General features: G+C 42.3%; 1 protein-coding gene across 1 annotated transcript in view; it reads right to left on the bottom strand.

Moving 5' to 3' along the window:
* LOC121577344 (protein arginine N-methyltransferase 8-B-like) overlaps nt 1-14936 on the bottom strand; it is a 35785-nt gene extending 20849 nt beyond the window's left edge. The window contains exons 1-4 of the mRNA XM_041891104.2: nt 14562-14936; nt 12514-12747; nt 11460-11615; nt 5166-5229 (exon numbers count right to left, since the gene is read on the bottom strand). Coding sequence (XP_041747038.2) covers nt 5166-5229; nt 11460-11615; nt 12514-12747; nt 14562-14630 — 523 coding nt within the window. The 5' untranslated portion in view covers nt 14631-14936. The remainder of the gene's footprint in view (nt 1-5165; nt 5230-11459; nt 11616-12513; nt 12748-14561) is intronic.
* Nucleotides 14937-21432: the final 6496 nt, after the last annotated feature.

Below are 21432 nucleotides of genomic sequence, written 5' to 3'. Positions count from 1 at the left end.
GTACCTCCCGACAACTTCTAGAATGCAAACACATTCTAACCGTTCTGATTGGTCCCAAAAACCGATGGTTTGGGCCAGATCCAGAACACACTTGGGTAAAGCGGTGTTTAGAAAATGTGTCATTGGCTTTGATACTCTGATTGGTTAGAAATGATCCAGTGCTGATGACTTTGTTTTGTACAACACCCCTCATTTTGAGGTCACCACAAATGACTTCAATGATGGCAGTCTCACAATTAAGTATGTAGCGAACATAGAGCAGCGAAATAATTCAGTTTGAGTCATCAGGCAATTTATACACCAAGTCTCTCAACTTATCCCAAACATCATTTTCCAAAAAGCAGGTTAAAATGTTCTAGATGTTAACTGTTAGCTGAAGATTCCATGATTTTTAGTACTTTTTGTACATCACTCCCTTCTATTCGTGCTTATACTGTGTATTGTATGATCTGATCAGTATGATCTGGGTAAGTCATAGGTCGATTATTCAATTAAACGCCCATGGTCTCCAGCCCTAACTCAAACCCTGATACTGACTAGTAACTCACATGCTTTACTTGTGACCCTATTATTCACCCCAATGTAATTTCTGTGTTTGTTTCAGATCATTGTGCCCATGGTCATGTGCCCATCTTCAACAAGGCCCTCTTCCCACCGGTCCCCCATGGTTTGGGCCTGCAGGAACACCCATGGGAACTGCTCCTGCAGGGGGAGCTATACCGGTCGCTTCTAAACCCTAACCCTTAACCCTAAACCTTAACAATAAACCTTAACCCTAAACCTCTAACCCTAACCCAGGGTAGGGGTCAATTCCATTTCAATGTAGGAAGTAAACTGAAATTCCAATTCTGATTTTTTTCTCATAGTTGGCAATGAGGAAAATTGGAATTGATATTGGAATTTCAGTTTACTTCCTGAATTGACTGAATTGAAAAGGAATTGACCCCAACCCTGCCCTAAACCCTAAACCCTAATCCCAACCATAACTCTAACCCAGGGTTTCCCAAACTCTGTCCTCAGGACCCCAAGGGGTGCACGTTTTGGTTTTTGCCCTAGCACTACACAGCTGATTAAAATAATAAACTAATCATCAAGCTTTGATAAAGCTGTGTAGTGTTAGGGCAAAAAACAAAACGTGCACCCCATGGGGTCCAGAGGACTGAGTTTAGGAAACGCTGCTCTAACCCTTTTCCCCAAACCTTCTAACCATACCCTCTGACCCTTACCCTCTACCCCTAAGTTATATACCCCAACTCACTTTTACACAGAGACAAACGACTCTTGCGCACTGTCCAAAACGTATCGCAGCAGTTGACAAACAACAAAAGAACCATCTGGCTTTTTTCACACGTTTACCCGAGATCAGCAGCACAGTAAGTGTGCTTGACCTTACAAATGACACAAAGACAAATACAAGCTTGTTAGCGCTGTTCAAAGCAATTACTCTATCGTTCTCTCATGAAGGCCTCTTACTGAAATGCAAGTCTGTCTGTTTGTATCATGAATACACAAAGATCTATGCAGACACTGAGTGCTCCTTTTCTTTTCTCTGCCATAATTAATTGGACTTCTATAGCGCTTTTCTAGACACCTAAAGCGCTTTACATATTAAGGGAGAAGCTCACCTCATCCACCACCAATGTATAACACCCACTTGGGTGGCAACCAATTTGCAACAGAATGCTCTACACATCAGCTAGAGAAGTGAGGTGTGATATATGCCAATTAGGAATGAGGGGGATGATTAGGTGGCCATGGAAATGGGGCCAGGTTGGGAATTTAGTCAGGACACCGGGGATAACACCCCTACTCTTACGATAAATTCTATGGGATTTTTTGTGACCACAGAGTCAGTACACCCGTTTAACATCCCATCCGAAAGACGGGCGATGTCCCCATCAATGCCCTAGGATATTGGGATTGGAATTTCAACACCACTTCAACACCATTTACAACACCACTTCCAGCAGCATCGGGGCTCCCATCCAGGGACTGACCAGGACCGATCCTGCTTAGCTTCAGAGGCAAGCCAGCAGTGGAATGCAGAGTGGTATGCTGCTGGCATAGTCACCTGTTGATTAGGTGGTTAGGAAAGCTTTTTTTGGATTATCAAGTCCCTCAGTTGAGCTAATGATTCCCCTTTTTGATCAAGCTGGGCTGAAGTGCTTTTGGGTATGCTTTGATTCCATGAGTTTCTCAGTATGTTTGATGTCTGGTAAAGACCAAAACAGTGTAATGCAATAATGACAAGGAGTTTAGTGTATAATGGAAAACTAGGTTACCCTGGCTACAGCACAGAGATTCAACCACTCTATTCACTTTACACTACAAGCTATTTCTATCATTCAGATCAAATCAGACTTTTAGCTAAAATGATGACTGAAGACTGGGCTCTAAAGCAAAACCGCAAACACTTACCTCTTCTTGAATTTTTTTCACATTTTAAGTCACATTTTAAGTCCCCTTTCCAGCGCTCTGTCTACACATACAGTAAGCACCACATTATAATGAATGATACATTTACATTTACATTTATGTCATTTAGCAGATGCTCTTATCCAGAGCGACTTACAAATTGGTGCATTCACCTTATAGCCAGTGGGATAAACACTTTACAATATGTTTTTTTTTTTTTTTGTGGGGGTAAGGGGGGGTAGAAGGATTACTTTATCCTATCCCAGGTATTCCTTAAAGAGGTGGGGTTTCAAGTGATACTGATACTGCCGCACTCAAAGGTGTTACAGTGAGGGAAAAAAGTATTTGATCCCCTGCTGATTTTGTACGTTTGCCCACTGACAAAGAAATGATCAGTCTATAATTTTAATGGTAGGTTTATTTGAACAGTGAGAGACAGAATAACAACAAAAAAATCCAGAAAAACGCATGTCAAAAATGTTATAAATTGATTTGCATTTTAATGAGGGAAATAAGTATTTGACCCCCTCTCAATCAGAAAGATTTCTGGCTCCCAGGTGTCTTTTATACAGGTAACGAGCTGAGATTAGGAGCACACTCTTAAAGGGAGTGCTCCTAATCTCAGCTTGTTACCTGTATAAAAGACACCTGTCCACAGAAGCAATCAATCAATCAGATTCCAAACTCTCCACCATGGCCAAGACCAAAGACCTCTCCAAGGATGTCAGGGACAAGATTGTAGACCTACACAAGGCTGGAATGGGCTACAAGACCACCACCAAGCAGCTTGGTGAGAAGGTGACAACAGTTGGTGTGATTATTCGCAAATGGAAGAAACACAAAAGACTTGTCAATCTCCCTCGGCCTGGGGCTCCATGCAAGATCTCACCTCGTGGAGTTGCAATGATCATGAGAACGGTGAGGAATCAGCCCAGAACTACACAGGAGGATCTTGTCAATGATCTGAAGGCAGCTGGGACCATAGTCACCAAGAAAACAATTGGTAACACACTACGCCGTGAAGGACTGAAATCCTGCAGCGCCCGCAAGGTCCCCCTGCTCAAGAAAGCACATATACAAGGCCGTCTGAAGTTTGCCAATGAACATCTGAATGATTCAGAGGAGAACTGGGTGAAAGTGTTGTGGTCAGATGAGACCAAAATCGAGCTCTTTGGCATCAACTCAACTCACCGTGTTTGGAGGAGGAGGAATGCTGCCTATGACCCCAGGAACACCATCCCCACCGTCAAACATGGAGGTGGAAACATTATGCTTTGGGGGTGTTTTTCTGCTAAGGGGACAGGACAACTTCACCGCATCAAAGGGACGATGGATGGGGCCATGTACCGTCAAATCTTGGGTGAGAACCTCCTTCCCTCAGCCAGGTCATTGAAAATGGGTCATGGATGGGTATTCCAGCATGACAATGACCCAAAACACACGGCCAAGGCAACAAAGGAGTGGCTCAAGAAGAAGCACATTAAGGTCCTGGAGTGGCCTGCCAGTCTCCAGACCTTAATCCCGTAGAAAATATGTGGAGGGAGCTGAAGGTTCTAGTTGCCAAACGTCAGCCTCGAAACCTTAATGACTTGGAGAAGATCTGCAAAGAGGAGTGGAACAAAATCCCTCCTGAGATGTGTGCAAACCTGGTGGCCAACTACAAGAAACGTCTGACCTCTGTGATTGCCAACAAGGGTTTTGCCACCAAGTATTAAGTCATGTTTTGCAGAGGGGTCAAATACTTATTTCCCTCATTAAAATGCAAATCAATTTATAACATTTTTGACATGCGTTTTTCTGGATTTTTTTGTTGTTATTCTGTCTCTCACTGTTCAACTAGTCCTACCATTAAAATTATAGACTGATCATGTCTTTGTCAGTGGGCAAACGTACAAAATCAGCAGGGGATCAAATACTTTTTTCCCTCACTGTATGACTGGTTTCATAAAGATGTTATGAATGTTTTATGTATACCCTCTTTAAGTAAAGTGTTACCTATGTATCACTCTATTATTGGGCCGTGACGCCATTTTGTCACATACAAACACTGACAAAAGATCTCGGACACACTTTCAGTGGTGAGCACTCAGTGGTGAGCATAATATACCACATTATGGTATCCCAGTGCCAGCTATCCCTATGCAGAGCCACACAGCCAGCCCTTAGTGTTCTCATGTAAATCAGCTCAGCTGGAGGTTAAAGAAAACGAGTGGAAACTCACTCTGGCTGAGATGAGTTGGCGACAATCGCTTGTTCTCCTTCTACTGGAAGTTATTGAATACAGTTTCTCCAAGAAAGGAAGTATTTGCACTCTGTCCTTGGCTTGCCAAAAGCTTTCGAAAACAAACTGGAGGTTCCAAATGAGCTGGTCCACTCAATTACCCCATCCATATTTTATAGGCAGAGATTTGGAAAGATCGATTTTGCTGGTGCCACATTGTTTATGCTGTTATTATTTTGTTAGGGCTTAAATCACAGCTTAGCTGTTAGCTGAGTGACCATTTTGCATTAATGTGTTGTTGTTCCTCTATAAAATATTACTGTACTACAGATAAGTGAGAATAGAGGTTACTTTCATATTATGTTTTAAATTAACCTATTGCACACAGAAGGACAACTTTCCACATTCTTGGTGAATCCTCCCTTTTCAGACAATGACAGTCACACTCCACCACACATCCCTGTTGTACTGCATCTCTGAGGAGAATAGTGAATAGGCACAGTGAATAAGAAAGACCTTCAGCTCTTACCACTGTCCAGGTGGTTAGACTTGATGATTTTCTCAGAGTACTCCGATATACTGGAACATTCAATCTGTGAAAAAAGCAAAACAAAAATCACTTAAAACATTTTGACACTAATACCTCCTGTAGCTCAGTTGGTAGAGCATGGCACTTGCAACGCCAGGGTTGTGGGTTTGATTCCCACGGGGGGCCAGTATGAAAAATGTATGCTCTCACTACTGTAAGTTGCTTTGGATAAGAGCGTCTGCTAAATGACTAAAATGTAAAATCACCAAGGCAAAAAATGCTTCAACTCATTACGGGACTGTTAAAGGCTTAAGATACTACTGTGCATCAGATGTGGATAATGTTTGGATGATAATGGTGGACTATGCCACTCTCTAACTATGTCCAACCAGATGGGGTCTGAGATGGTAGTTAGTAGAGCTAAAGAAACAAAGAATAGAACAGTCTGTCCCTCCCTGTGCTCAGCTGTCAGAGCTGTGTACTTCAGGTAATGGGAAGCAGGACCTGAAGGCCCACTCACCCTCTCTTTTCTCTCCCTTTAACACAGACACACTCACATGGCACACTGACACATGAACATACATACTCTCAAGTAAAAGGCCACATTTGCACAGCTTGATCTCTGCCTGTATAAAAAACAGCTCTCCCCGTGTTAGTGGTACTCTGCCTTCCTGTCTGGATTTCACAATGGCCACACTGTAGGGGGCCCGGGGCCCATAGACCGGAACCCCACCATGAGCGCCCAACTGCGCCATCTGCCCTTTCAATGTGCTTGATTTATTGAACTGACAAAAATAGAGAGGTTTTATACAATAAATATGTTTTTATACAATAAAGGCACTCAACCTTAGAGAATTCAATTGAAAGCCTTCACATGAATAAAGCAAGGATACAGTCATACCGATCAATATTGAACCTAGAAATGGTCAGGATTCTGCGGGTATAGATTTCTACTCCCATGTGCACTCCACAACTCCCACTATGGGCGTGAATCCAGGGTTAGGTAGGTTACTTTCTAAATGTAATCTGTTACAGTTACTAGTTACCTGTCCAAAATTGTAATCAGTAACGTAACTTTTGGATGGCCCAAACTCAGTAACGTAATCAGATTACTTTCAGTTACTTTTTGATTACTTCCCCCTTTAGAGGCATTAGAAGAAGACCTAAAGGATCCATCAAACGCATTTGGTGTGTCGTCATAGTGGTCTCTGATTGGTGGTCATCATTTGGTGTGTCATCATAGTGGTCTCTGACTTGTGGTCAGACTCGCTCAGGTGGAACAAACTTAAACTTGCGCCTTTTCTCAATGCTGAATTGAATGTCGTTGAGAAAACAGAAAGGTGTAATAATGCATATTTTGGAAATAATCATTTCTGAATTTAAAAGTGATCCAAGTAATCAGCTTGTTTTTCAAAAGTATCTTTAATCTGATTACAATATTTTTGCTGGTAGTGTAATTTATTAAAGTTTTTTTGTAACCAGATTACATGTGATCGATGACATGTAATCAGTTACTCCCCAACTCTGCAAGTATCTCTGAGGTGTACGAGGTGATTCATGCTCTACACCACCCGTTTGTTCTCTGGAAAACAGAGAGGACAGGGTGACATGGGGAAGCTGGCTAATGCTGGAGCCCTTGGTAAAGCCAGGGGACCTAGCTGTGGCCTGCCTTCTCCGTGCATTGCTGTTCTGGAGCTGTCACCTAGGGCACAGCTGGCCCTCTACAGCCCATTAGTAGCAGTGCCCATGGTAATCAGTCAGCTGCCAGCCTGCCACCACTGGCCACACACATCTGTTCCCCCAGGCCTGACCTGCTGTAATATGGCATGTGGGGGAGAGTAGGCCATCGATGATGTGCAGCCTACGTGTGCGTGCGTGTGTGTGTGCATGCGAATTTGTGTGTGTGGGGTATATCAGCCCACAATAATTGGCACTGATTTCTCCCTTGCCGAAGACAGGGACAGATCCAGCATATACCTTCATTGCCATGCCTGAGTGGGCGCTCTCACCCACAGAGATCTGTATGCCCCTCACATTGCCTCTCAGCTCCCAATGGTGCCAGAAGGCACTCTATCTGTCACCCACAGGCAGTCACACAACACCTCCTCCCTGGAGACAGTCTCCCATTGTCACATACCTACCTCTAAGGAATAAATTCCACCAGGTTTGCTTAAAGGCAGGTAAATATCTGCATACAGACGGTTAAGTTATTCAGTGTGAGAGACTTACTGTACAGTAGCATGGATGTCATCACTGCTGTAGATGGTTGTGATTTACCTGTTAAGACTCATAGGCTGTGGCTTATGACGACTGTACCTTAGTAACGTCAGCACTAGTGATTTAGAGAGGCCAAGGTTACATCTGCCGCTGCTTAAGAATGATCCTCCACTTTGATACTGGGATGTCTGCTTTGTATTTCAGCACAAAAGGTATTTTATCTGTATTTTCTAATATTACTGTCGGATTTTCCCTGTGTGTGATTACATCTCTCTGACAGGGTGATGTTCTGTATGGGAGAGTTCAGAGTTGGCCTTGAGCCCAGATCTGTCCTCTGAGGTTTGTCTCTCTGGTGGAGTCTAAGTGATGGATCTGAAAATGGCATGGTCTCAGAGCTCACAGAGAGAGCATAATAAAGCAAATGTGGGAAACTGCATTTAGATTAAAACATAATGACGATGGAAAGATATAGTTGCAACTTGCAGGCACAAAAAAGTGTTGCACAGTATTGGTATTGGCAGAGCAGTAATTTGACCAGATGATCCACATACATAAACACTATTATATACACAGAGTGTACAAAACATTAGGAACACCTTCCTGATATTGAGTTGCACCCCCTTTTGCCCTCAGAACAGCCTCAATTCGTCGGGGCATGGACTTTACAAGGTGTCGAAAGCGTTCCACAGGGATGCTGGCCCATGTTGACTCCAATGCTTCCCACAGTTGTGTCACATTGGCTGGATGTCCTTTGGGTGGTGGACCATTCTTGACACACAGCGTTGCAGTTCTTGACAGCAGCATTGCAGTTCTTGACACACTCAAACCGGTGCGCCTGGCACCTCCTACCATACCCCATTCAAAGGCACTCAAATATTTTGTCTTGCCCAATCACCCTCTGAATGGCACACATACACAATCCATGTCTCAATTGTTTCAAGAGTTAAACATCCTTTAACTTGTCTTCTCCCCTTCATCTACAATAATTGAAGTGGATTTAAGGTGAAGGTGACATCAATAAGGGATCATAGCGTTCACCTGGTCAGTCTATGTCTAGAGTTGCATTTACTTCTGTTCCTAATATTTGTACACTCAGTGTAATTGCACATAGGCGATTCCACGCCAGCGTATGCAGAAAATATTTTTGGTATCTCAGATTGTTCTGGCAATTCTCACATAGAAACTTAATTGGGAGGAAGGATGTTTGACATGCTTTTTACATTTGAAGAGTTTATTTCCAAAACGTTATATCGACCAAATTTTCACATTTGTGTTTTCTCATCAGAAATGGTTGCTTATGGGTACCTTCATGTGTGTGTCCCTTCACTGTTCTCAGATTTTTTATTAATAGATTTTAGGTGTGAATTAAAATATGTTGTTTTTGCAAAACGCTATTTATTAATTCTTTAGCTGAAATTGAATGTTCGTATCCTGTATATTTGACGCTGATATGTGGTTGTCTCACCTAGCTACAGTGCCTTCAGAAAGTATTCATACCCCTTGATTTATTCCACATTTGTTGTGTTACAGCCTGAATTCAAACGGATTAAATATTGTTTTTTCTCACCCATCTACACACAATACCCATAATGACAAAGTGAAAACACGTTTTTAGAAATTTTTGCAAATTGAAAATGAAATACAGAAATATCTAATTTATAGAAGTATTCACACCGCTGAGTCAATACATGTTAAAATAACTATTGGCAGCGATTACAGCTGTGAGTCTTTCTGGGTAAGGCTCTAAGAGCTTTGCACACCTGGATTGTACAATATTTGCACATTATTCTTTAAAATATTCTTAAAACTCTGTCAAATTGGTTGTTGATCATTGCTGGACAGCTATTTTCAAGTCTTGCCATATATTTTCATGCCAATTTAAGTCAAAACTGTAACTAGGCCACTCAGGAACATTCAATGTCATCTTGGTAAGCAACTCCAGTACATATTTGGCTTTATGGTTTGTTATTGTACTGCGGAAAGGTGCATTTGTCTCCCAGTGTCTGTTGGAAAGCAGACTGAACCATGTTTTCCTCTAGGATTTTGCCTGTGCTTAGCTCTATTCCATTTATTTTTATCCTAAAAACTCCCTAGTCCTTGCCGATGACAAGCATACCCATAACAAGATGCAGCCACCACCATGCTTGAAAATATGAAGAGTGGTACTCAGTGTTGTGTGTGTTGGATTTGCTTGTTTTCAGAACATAAAGTACATGTTTTTGTTTTACTTTAGAGCCTTGTTGCAAACAGGATGCATATTTTTATTCTGTACAGGCTTCCTTCTTTTCACTCTGTCATTTAGGTTAGTCTTGTGGAGTAACTACAATGTTGTTGATCCATCCTCAGTTTTCTCCTATCACAGCCATTAAACTCTGTAACTGTTTTAAAGTCACCATTGGCCTCATGGTGAAATCCCTGAGCGGCTTCCTTCCTCTCCAGCAACTGAGTTAGGAAGGACGCCTGTATGTGTAGTGACTGGGTATATTGATACACCATCCAAAGTCTAATTAATAACTTCACCGTGCTCAAACGGATATTCAATGTCTGCTTCTTTTTTTTTACCCATCTACCAATAGGAATGAGAGAGGCAAAGCTACACCTCCTTGGTCTTTGTGGTGGAATCTGTGTTTAAATTCTCTGCTCGACTGAGGGACCTTACAGAAAATTGTATGTGTGGGGTACAGAGATGAGGTAGCCATTCAAAAATCATGTTAAACACTATTATTGCACACAGAGTGAGTCTATGCAACGTATTATGTGACTTGTTATGCACATTTCTACTCCTGAACTTATTTAGGCTTGCCATAACAAAGTGGTTGAATACTTATTGACTCAAGACATTTCAGCTTTTCAGTTTTAATTCATTTGTAAAAATGTAATTCCACTTTGATATTACGGGGTAGGTCAGTGACACAAAATCTCAATTAAATCCATTTTAAATTCAGGCTGTAACAAAATAAAATGTGGAAAAAGTCAAGGGGTGTGAATACTTTCTTAAGGCACTGTACTTTCTGTAGGCACTGTACTTTCTGAAGGCACTGTAAGCCCCTTTTTTATAAAGAAAAAACCCTGCAAGGAATGGCCATCCATGAGATCAAATCCATTGAATCCATTTACCATTCACTGTGTTGGTGGTGCTCATAAAATTGATCAGAACTTAAGAAATAACAGAGAGCCCACTCTGGAAATGTGATGTACTTGTAGAGCATATTGTTCCAAACAATATGTCTTATAATGAAAAGGGTACTTCTGAGATATTCATTTTCATATTTGTAATGTTTAATCAATTAATGTGAAAATGTGTATTTCAGAATCTAGACATACTCCATATGTTAGACCACATTATAAGGAATATAATTGACACAAGATTTTGTCTGTATAATGTTCGGTTCACAGATCATAACATCTTAAAGGAGGCATATATACTGTAGGTCTAAAAAGGGCCTAAAATTGTCATGATTAAAAATATATATAATTTGTGATACAAATGTAAAAAGCATGTCAAACAGCCTTCCTCCCAATGAAGTTTCTTTGTGAGAATTGCCAGAACAATTTAAAATACAAAAAATATACACATGCACGCGCGCACGCACGCACACAGTTACACAAACTGACAAAAGCCCTGTCCAAGACCAATGTACAAAATGAGAACCACCGGGTTATCAACAAGCTACTGGCCCAAATCCAGCATGCATTTTCAGATATGCCTAGAGTGGCAATTACTTCTGCTCCACAATGCACAACTCAGCATCTGAGAGCTCTAAAATAGAGAGAGCTTATCCAGACAACCTGCCTGACAAGCAGACAGCCAATAACCACCTGAGGTAAACCAGGTCTGCATCGTGACAAACTCATTCATTCATAAACAAATATATGTACATATGCATAGTATACACATGTAAAGATACAAGTACACAGACACACACTCGCACGCACGCACACTGTCTGGGGCGTGCAAGCAGCTTGTCAGGCTAGGCTTCACAGCATTTCCATATGCTGTCGGTTGTGATGGTTCTGCCTGATAACATTCTAGTCCGAGGCCAGACAGGGAGCAGGGAGTGAGGCAGCTTCTCGTACCCCGTACACGTGTTTGGCTCCCGCCTTGGCTGCAAACATGGACAGGATGCCAGTCCCGCTGCCCACGTCAAGGACAATCTTGTCCTTAAAGGCGTGCTTGTTGTGGTACATGGAGTTCCTGTAGGTGAGCGTCCTCACTTCGTCCTTCAGCATCTCCTGTTCAGTGACAAATTAATGGTGTCAGGGTGGGAGATGTCAAAACCACTTACAACAGTGTATCAAGGTGAAAAACAAGGTGTTTTTCAATCAAAGCTGTATTATTATTATTTTAGTGATTTAGCAGACACTCTTATCCAGAGCGACTTACAAGAGCAATTAGGGTTAGGTGCCTTGCTCAAGGGCACATCGACAGATTTTTCACCTAGTTGGCTCGGGGATTAGAACTAGCAACCTTTCGGTTACTGGCACAACGCTCTTAACCACTAAGCTACGTTCATATTTCCATGACAATATGAACGTAGACAGCCTATGTATATTAAATATTAATCCGCCAGTCACTGTAATCTCACCCTTCCATTTTAGACACACTGGTCCACATTGAAAAACAGTGGGGGGTTCCTGCATATCCGTCTTAAGTCATTTCAACCATTCTCTCTCTCTATCTGTCAGGAACATTCACAGAGCAGAAATGATAAAAACCCATCTGACCTAGTACCTTCAGAAAATGTCACAGAACAAACCCCATCTCACAGATCTTACTTGAAATATGCTCTCTACCCTTCTGACACCCTCCTCCCATATACCCTAGAACAGTTGTACATCTTTGGGGAGGAGATGCAGTACTGTGCAGTGTTGGGCTGGTGGGCTGGTCTTTAGTGGAACTAGGTGGAACACAGTATATCTCTCGGGAAGAGATGCAGTATTGTGAAGTGGTCTAAAATGGGCTGGTCTTTAGTGGAACTAACTTTACATATATTCATTGTAAGAACACAGTAGGTAAGAACTGAGTCTGTATTTACAAAGCATCCCCTGTCTAATCTTATGCTGATCCTAGATCAGCACTACTACTTTGAGTTTGAGAGGCTTGATACATACAGCCCTTGGGCAGCCCTACCTCATGGATTCCAAAGTGAGCGTAGGAGTCAAAGTAGTAGTCCCTTGAGGTCATCTCCTCAGGGTTGAGGAACTTGGCCATCTTCCCCCGGCCAGGGCAGCTAGGCAGGGAGGCAGCGTGGGGCGTATGGGGCGGCCTCGGGACATGGTGGACGGAGGGCACAGGCTTTGGCAGCGAGGTGGGCTGCACGCGCTGAGATTGGATGATGCGGATTGGCTGCGGCTGCTGCTGTTGCTAAGGGTTGGAGAGAATGGTAACACACAATAAAGACGTCATGGGGTGGGGGCAGATATCTAAAAGTCAGGTCTTCTACAGAGAAACAGTGGGTGAATGACATACTGTATGATGATAAAACTCAAAAACCCAATGAACTGATTCTGTGAAAGCACAACACTCTTTGCATTCACCTCACAATCTGCGGGAATAACAGATCTTACAGCAGTTTATATTCTTTGCTATTTTCCTCTCTCATTTGTTCTTTCAACTGTCATTGTCTTTCCCATGGAGCCCCAGAGGTGAGTTGACCGAGCGTATTTGTCTAGAGACAACACTAACAGTATTGACAGGATGTCTGTCTGTCTGAGAAAAGCAGAAGATACAGAATTCTACACAGAAGTTGTGCCTGTAAAACTCTAATTGTCACCTGCAATGCCCGCTGGGAGAGCACAGACAGAAGCCTGTCTGATCAGCCCATAGCTCAGCGGAAGAAAAAGGATCCAGGATTTCCTTCCCTTCCGGACATATTATCAAGACAGAGGAAAAAGGGGAAAAATTAATGTGAGCATTCAACTCAATCAATTTCTTGTTCTATTCCCCAGTGCACATATATCTTAAGATTTAGATTTCACTCTCATGGCTGTCAGTGATATTGATCTGGCCTTGTTAACGAGAGTCAGTCCTTCTCCTCTGTCTTGTGCTCGGCAGCCACTCTGACTGTGCAGCTTTGTCATTGTCCTTGTTTTACCTCGTAATGGGGATGGTAACAGGGGGCTGAGCAACAGGCAGCTCCAAACCTTGGCTCCATTCACACAGAATAACCTGTTCTATTCACATACTGGGTAAGCAGAAAGATACATGGCAACAAACATTACTTTCACAGATGGACAGACAGGATGGGCAAAAACAAACACTGAGACATGCAACAACGAAAAATCTACGCAATTCTTAATTATCACAAGGAAGTATTTTGTATTAAAACTATATGGGTACCCATAGTAATATTTCTTTCTCCACCTATTTTCTGTTCCTCAAACGTGTACTCTCAAGCAGAAAATGCTACAATTCTCATGTTAACTGCATCTAAAGTAAACTCCCTGTTCTGCTGATGAGTATTTTTCATTCAGGAGTAATAAAGGCCTAGTGTAGTAATTTGGTGGAATGTTTTATATGTATATAAATTATTTTTTAATTGTGATTTATCAAGGGGGTGCTGCAGCACCCTCAGCACCCCTACTAACCACGGCTATGCGTTTCACGGGGTGGCCCACTCAAGGGAGCAAGCCAAGATTGCCGTTCCAGTTTGAGGTTGCTACAGGACCAAGGACAGCGCACGAGCTATAACCGCGGGCTTCGCGCCCTAAATCACGTTTCTCTGAATCTTTACCTGTTACTGACCGAGTGCGACCTTTCTCTGGATTATGAACAAGCCTCAGACAGAAAAATTATTGGTGGCAGACACGAGTAGGCTATCATTAGGGTAGCTACTATTAAACAGAGTGTCACACGAATCAATTAAGTTTACGGAACTCAACTAATGGTCAACGAACAGTTTGAAGTATGCTTAGATGAATAATATTGTATGAGTAGAGTGTGCCATTTGGCATATACATTTTACAGGGCATAGGCTATGTTGCACAAAAGCGGACCCAAAGAGTACCAGAAAATATATTGCATAGGTACCAGCCTACACTTGTGCGCGTTGTGCTTTCCATGCTCGAAATTAGAATCTAACCTTACAGCGACGGCGCATTGCACTCGCGACTAGCCTATGCATCACTCACATTGTTGTGTAGCTTTGCCTATGATTTAATCGAAGCTTACACACCTACCTCAGTTCTCTCAGACTCCGCCATTTTCCCACTGAGCAGCATACAGCGGGAGGAGTGTTTAATTCCCATAAGAGCCCAGGAAATTTGGTCTCGATAGGATGAAATTTTTATTGTTGAAAGGATTTAGTCGGAGTTCTGTTTGTCCACACTTTTCCTCAACTTGCAATTTACAGACACAATTGCTGTGAAATTATATTTCAAAGACAAAAATACTACGTAAAGTCCCACAGGAGTAGCGACCTCTATTAGCAGATAATAGTGTTCTGGATTCCATTGTGCAAAAGTTATATATCTCCCATGTTGCTTTCTAGGAGAGCATAAGGCAAACCACTCATCACTTTGCAACCCTTGAAGAAAAGGAATAAGGTAAACCGCTTTCCATGTTCTCCAGCGATGTACGCTACTCAAGATCAGGTGCAATGCACACTATCAGATCACATTGAGGAACAAGTTGTTAATTTATTGTTGGAACATTGGTGTCTAAAAATAGAATCCCATGTCCCTATTGCTGTGATGTCTTGGAGAAAAGCAGGCAACGTTATTTCCTTAAAGCTTTGGTTTGTCACACTCTTGATCACCCCTTACAGATGTTCATGCCAGCTCATTTTCCACGAGACTATATTGCAAGCATTGCCTATTTAAGCCTAAGTATAATGCAATAACTACTGGAGAAGAGTCAATTTCAGCGCATGCAGCTCCAAAACATAGAAGGGCTCACGCTTTGCTTGATCTAATTGCCACTTTGTCGAATTGCAAGGCAGCTTCATATGGAAAGTTCAACTTTACTCTCCGTTTTAATGTGAAGATATGGCAGGATGCTCAAAGCCTTGATACTTGAAAGAGAAGGCACCACCACCTCACAGTGCGCGTGTGAAATCAGTGCATGATGCTTGCCGGTTTGGTTTTTCACCTTCTCAGCTGATCCTGTCATTTGAGATGTGTGAGTTCGAACCCCTCAGTGAGAGGATAGGTGTCTAGTCATTGAGGTTCTCCTGCTCCCTCTCCGTCTCTTTCCCCACAACTGAGATTACAAGAGACAGCAACCCTAAACCCTTCCCCGCAATTTATTTTATTTAGATACTTCTTTCATTCTTTCATTTTTATTTTACTATTCAATTTCTTTGCAAGTACAGTGCATTCGGAAAGTATTCAGACCCCTTGACTTTTCCCACATTTTGTTACGTTACAGACTTATTCTAAAAATGTTTTTTTTTTTTTTGCTCATCAATCTACACAAAATACCCCATAATGACAAAGTGATTTTTTTTTACATAAGCATTCAGACCCTTTGCTATGAGACTCGAAATTGAGCTCAGGTGCATCCTGTTTCCATTGATCAACCTTGAGATGTTTACTTGTGGTAAATTCAATTGATTGGACATGATTTGGAAAGGCACACACCTGTCTATATAAGGTCCCACAGTTGACAGTGCATGTCAGAGCAAAATCCAAGCCATGAGGTCAAAGGAATTGTCCGTAAAGCTCAGAGACAGGATTGTGTCGAGGCACAGATCTGGGGAAGGGTACCAAAAATGTCTGCAGCATTGAAGGTCCCCAAGAACACAGTGGCCTACATCATTCTTAAATGGAAGAAGTTTGGAACCACCAAGACTCTCCCTAGGAGCTGGCCGCCCGACCAAACTGAGCAATAGGGGAGAAGGGTCTTGGTCAGGGAGGTGACCAAGAACCCGATGGTCACTCTGACAGAGCTCTAGAGTTCCTCTGTGGAGATGGGAGAACCTTCCAGAAGGACAACCATATCTGCAGCACTCCACCAATCAGGCCTTTATTGTAGAGTGGCCAGACGGAAGCCACTCCTCAGTAAAAGGCACATGACATCATTTTACATATTTAGCAGACGCTCTTATCCAGAGCGACTTACAGTTAGTGAATACATATTTTTTTTATATATATTTTTTTATACTGGCCCCCCGTGGGAATCGAACCCACAACCCTGGTGTTGCTAATGCCATGCTCTATCAACTGAGCTACATCCCTGCCGGCCATTCCCTCCCCTACCCTGGACGACGCTGGGCCAATTGTGCGCCGCCCCATGAGTCTCCAGGTCGCTGCCGGCTGCGACAGAGCCTGGATTCAAACCAGGATCTCTAGTGGCACAGTTAGCACTGCGATGCAGTGCCTTAGACCACTGCACCACTCAGGAGACCATCCCGCTTGGAGTTTACCAAAAGGCACTTAAAGACTCTCAGACCATGAAAAACAAGATTCTCTGGTCTGATGAAACCAAGATTGAACTCTTTGGCCTGAATGCCAAGCGTCACGTCTGGAGGAAACTTGGCACCATCCCTATGGTGAAGCACGGTGGTGGCAGCATCATGCTGTGGGGATGTTTTTCAGGGGCAGCGACTGGGAGGCTAGTCAGGATCGAGACAAAGATGAATGAAGCAAAGTACAGAGAGATCCTTGATGAAAACCTGATCCAGAGCACTCAGGACCTCAGACTGGGGTGAAGGTTCACCTTCCAACAGGACAACGACCCTAAGCACACAGCCAAGACAACGCAGGAGTGGCTTCGGGACAAGTCTCTGAATGTCCTTGAGCGGCCCAGCCAGAGCCCGGACTTGAACCCGATCTAACATCTCTGGAGAGACCTGAAAATAGCTGTGCTGCGACGCTCCCCATCCAACCTGACAGAGCTTGAGAGGATCTGCAGAAAAGAATGGGAGAAACTCCCCAAATACAGGTGTACCAAGCTTGTAGCGTCATACCCAAGAAGACTCGAGGCTGTAATCGCTGCTAAAGGTGCTTCAACAAAGTACTGAGTAAAGGGTCTGAATACTTATGTAAGCGTGATATTTCAGTTTTTTTGTATAAAAAAATGTGCTACAATTTCTAAAAACCTGTTTTTGCTTTGTCATTATGGGGTATCGTGTGTAGATTGATGAGGGAAAAAAACAATTTAACCAATTTTTGAATAAAGCTGTAAAGTAACAAAATGTGAAAAAAGTCCTTGACAAATGTTTGACTATCGAACAGATTGGTAGGGACAGATTGTGTTCAAATGGTGGCCAGCCCTTTGGCTTAAGTCGTATTGCTCCTCAGATCTGATGTTATATCAATGTCTTGTCTCCATCTGTCTCTCTATTTCTCTGAACACAGTTCTCAGCAGAGGACATACAGTCTCATTGTGTCAGCTGTCCTCTGTTTTCCCCATAGGAGCCTATGTTAAAAGTGTTGCACTGAAATTGCGTCAATTACCTCTTCAGCTTTCCCCAATTACCTCTACCAGCCTTTTCGTCAGCAAACAACTGCTACTGAAAATGTTCTATCATCGCTTGTCTGATAAAAGAGCAAAGTAACAAGGAATGACAACAATGAAATACAATGAGTTGGAACGATTAGCCTCTTTTTTTTACTGATGCTGCTCAGAGCTGTCTATTGACTCCTGCTGTTATCTCACAGTTACCTCTGCAGGATGTTCTGATTGGAGAAGTGATCCCTCCCATTTAACAGGTGAACTTCTAGTCCGGTCTGGTAGAATTTAGAGCACCTCCTCCTAGGCCCTAGAGATATTTCCAAAATATTCCACATTTGCATGGTAGTCCCAGAACATTGCACTCTCACAGGAGGGAGTGGGAGTATAGCAGGGTGATATTACTGTAATGCTCACTGACACTTTGTGCAAAGCTACATGCTGCACGTCATCAACGATTGTGGAACCCCCCCCAAAACAATTGGTATACAGTCATTGATTGCCCCTTGCAGATCTACAGATAGATGTGTCCATTTTTGCTTTCTTTTTTGTATATTTTGTTAATATTTGTAATTTTATTTTATGTTATGCACTTTGAGATTATTCTGTAGAATGAAAAGTGCTTTACAAATGTAATAAATTGTTATTGTTATCTTGTAAGTATGCAAAACAGGTGTAGGCTTACAGGAAAGTATAAATACTGTTGAACAAATATTAAAAAGAGGATGAAAATATTCTCTCTCTCTCTCTCCTCTCTCTCTCTCTCTCTCTCTCTCTCTCTCTCTCTCTCTCTCTCTCTCTCTCTCTCTCTCTCTCTCTCTCTCTCTCTCTCTCTCTCTCTCTCCCCCTCTCTCTCTCTCTCTCTCTCTCTCTCTCTCTCTCTCTCTCTCTCTCCCCTCTCTCCTCCTCTCTCTCTCTCTCTCTCTCTCTCTCTCTCTCTCTCTCTCTCTCTCTCTCTCTCTCTCTCTCTCTCTCTCTCTCTCTCTCTCTCCCTCTCCCTCTCTCTCTCTCTCTCTCTCTCTCTCTCTCTCTCTCTCTCTCTCTCTCTCTCTCTCTCTCTCTCTCTCTCTCTCTCTCTCAGAGAGAATTGTGAGCGAGTTCATTCCAGCAGCTGCTGAGAGAACTCAGCTCAGTGAACTGACCTACACAGCACTTCTTTGGTATGGCTCTACATTTTTTTTTTTAGGCCTGATAATGATATGTAACCTAATTTGGAGTTTGGTGATACGTTTTTTTTATTTTTATAAGATGCTATGATTTGAGGAATTGGGTTGGGGTGAGAAAGAAAAAAATACATACATGGCCATATAGAAAAGTCAGATTTGAAAATTCCTAATAAGACACTTTAGTCATCATCTTATGCACAAAATATCCATTGAATTATTCCAATTATTGTCGCTGAGGCCAATATATTTTCATCACTCACAGCCGAAGATATTACAGTTTTTCTCAATCGCTAAAACACAATTTCTGAAACCTTGCTCCATTTCCTGAAAACATTAAACACCAAAACCTCATCTTCAAGCGCTATTTACAAAAGCTCTGACTCCTCTCGTAAAATGAAACATTCGCCTCAAAACAGTTTTACCTGTGTTCAAAATCAAACACTGCTCTCAAATCATAAACAAAGTGATCAAAATGATATACACTCTCAAGCAGTCAGTAAACAATACACTGAAAAATAGAAAACACATTGTTCAAAACATACAGTTCTCAGGGAGAAGTACATTTTTAATCTAAAAAAAAATTCATATTTTTTCTGTCATTGTCTTTGATGAACGAAAACATGTTCTATCATAGTAGCTCAAAATTGATCAGAAATTACTACTCTGCTTTGCTCTTTGCAATTTTGTTTTTTGTTCTTCCTCCTCCTTGTACCCCTATTTTTACAGTACTGTACCCTGCATCTCACAAACGTGTCCTTTGTCTCTGTGATACTGTAATTCTTGTTCTTTGTTGATATGACCCTGCAACCAGTCAAAATCTATTGAGCAGTCAGTACTGTTAACAAATGGAAAGCACAATGTTCAGGGCCATAAAATGTGTCCATTGTACAGTATACAGCCTACAATGCACTGTATTACAGTATACAATACTAAAAGGGACAAAAATCGATCAATGTGCTTCTTCTTGTCTTTGGGCTGGGTCAGGCCAGAGCACTTCGTCGACATCACAAGCAATATTGTCCCTCCTGAGGCAACGGGGGAAGAAGCCTCTAGTGTGCTATATCCAGCCCTGACATGATTCCTCACCTATATCACCACAGGCTAAATCCATGGCTTGCAGCAGATTTACTCTGGTGTATGGTTGTCTATCATACACTTTCCATCTCCAAGAGGAGAAAAACTCCTCAATCGGATTGAGGAAAGGCGAGTATGGAGGGAGGTACAAGTTCATAAACTGCCCATTGATGTTAAACCATTCCCTTACCTGAGCAGCTCGGTGGAAACTGACATTGTCCCACACTATCACATAGGTGGGAATGGGATTCTCATTTAGCTCTTGACCCTGCTGCTCTTGAACCTGCTGCTCAAATAAAATATATCTTAGATTGGCAATAAATCTTAGAAGGTGCTGGGTGTTATATGGCCCGAGTGTAACATGGTGATGTAGAACACCATGGTTGCTGATAGCAGCACAGATTGTGACATTGCCACCTCGTTGAACAGGGACTTCAACATGTTTCGGCCTCTCCTCCTCTTTGTTAGATTGAAGCCTGCTTCATCGACAAAGATTAACTCATGGGGTCTGTCCAAGGATTCCAGGAGTCAAATATTGTCTGTGTAGAAATACAATATACTGTATGTAGGATTTTGTAAGTCGTACAGAGACAGTGCTATACTGTAGAGTACAATTAGGCCTACTGTATGCACTTCTGATTCACATACATTGTATGTACTGAAGAGTAATGTCATTCACATAGTATGTGTTAGTACTGTAGACAATCTGGATTACAGTAAATGTTTCTGAATGTACACTTACTTGCACATACTGAGCTTGCAGTTATTTCACCCTTGGTGAGTTGCGCTCAAAAGGTACTCTGTATACTTGTTTCATTCGCATCGTGTTACGATGGAGGACACGGTCAATTGTGGAAATGCTCACACTGTCGATTCCCTGGAAGTGTGTGTTGTCTTGTATCACTCGTTCCTGGATTTCTCTGAGTCGTATTGCATTATCTTGAAGGACCATGCCAACTATAACGGCCTCTTGCTCCCGAGTGAATATAGCTGTCCTTGCACCTGCATGTGGCAGCCTTGCAATTCTACAAAAGGTAGTTGTGCAGTTACAAAACATATTCATGCAGTACAATACATACAGTGATTAACTTTACAAATGTCTATTGAAACAGCTGCATATTGTGTAGTACAGTACATTTGCAATTACAAAAATACAGTAGTATACTGTGCCTGTTCTCTTCTCTGAATGTCCTTACTATGGTGGACACAGAAAATCGGCTCAAATTGGGTTGCACTCTAAGTCCTGCTTCACTCATTGTCAGTCCATGGACAAGAACATGGTCTATGACTGTTGCTCGAATTTCATCAGATATTTCCACTCTTTGTCTTCTTCTTCCTCTTCGTCCTCCTCTTCCTCTTTCTTGCCCTCCTCCTCCTCTTCCTCCTCGTCGCCCACCTCGCATACGCACTCGTCCTC

This window comes from Coregonus clupeaformis, chromosome 11 (assembly GCF_020615455.1).
Source record: "Coregonus clupeaformis isolate EN_2021a chromosome 11, ASM2061545v1, whole genome shotgun sequence".
NCBI lineage: Eukaryota > Metazoa > Chordata > Actinopteri > Salmoniformes > Salmonidae > Coregonus > Coregonus clupeaformis.
Note: the sequence above shows the minus strand (reverse complement) of the source record. Positions and strands in the feature narration are given on the sequence as shown.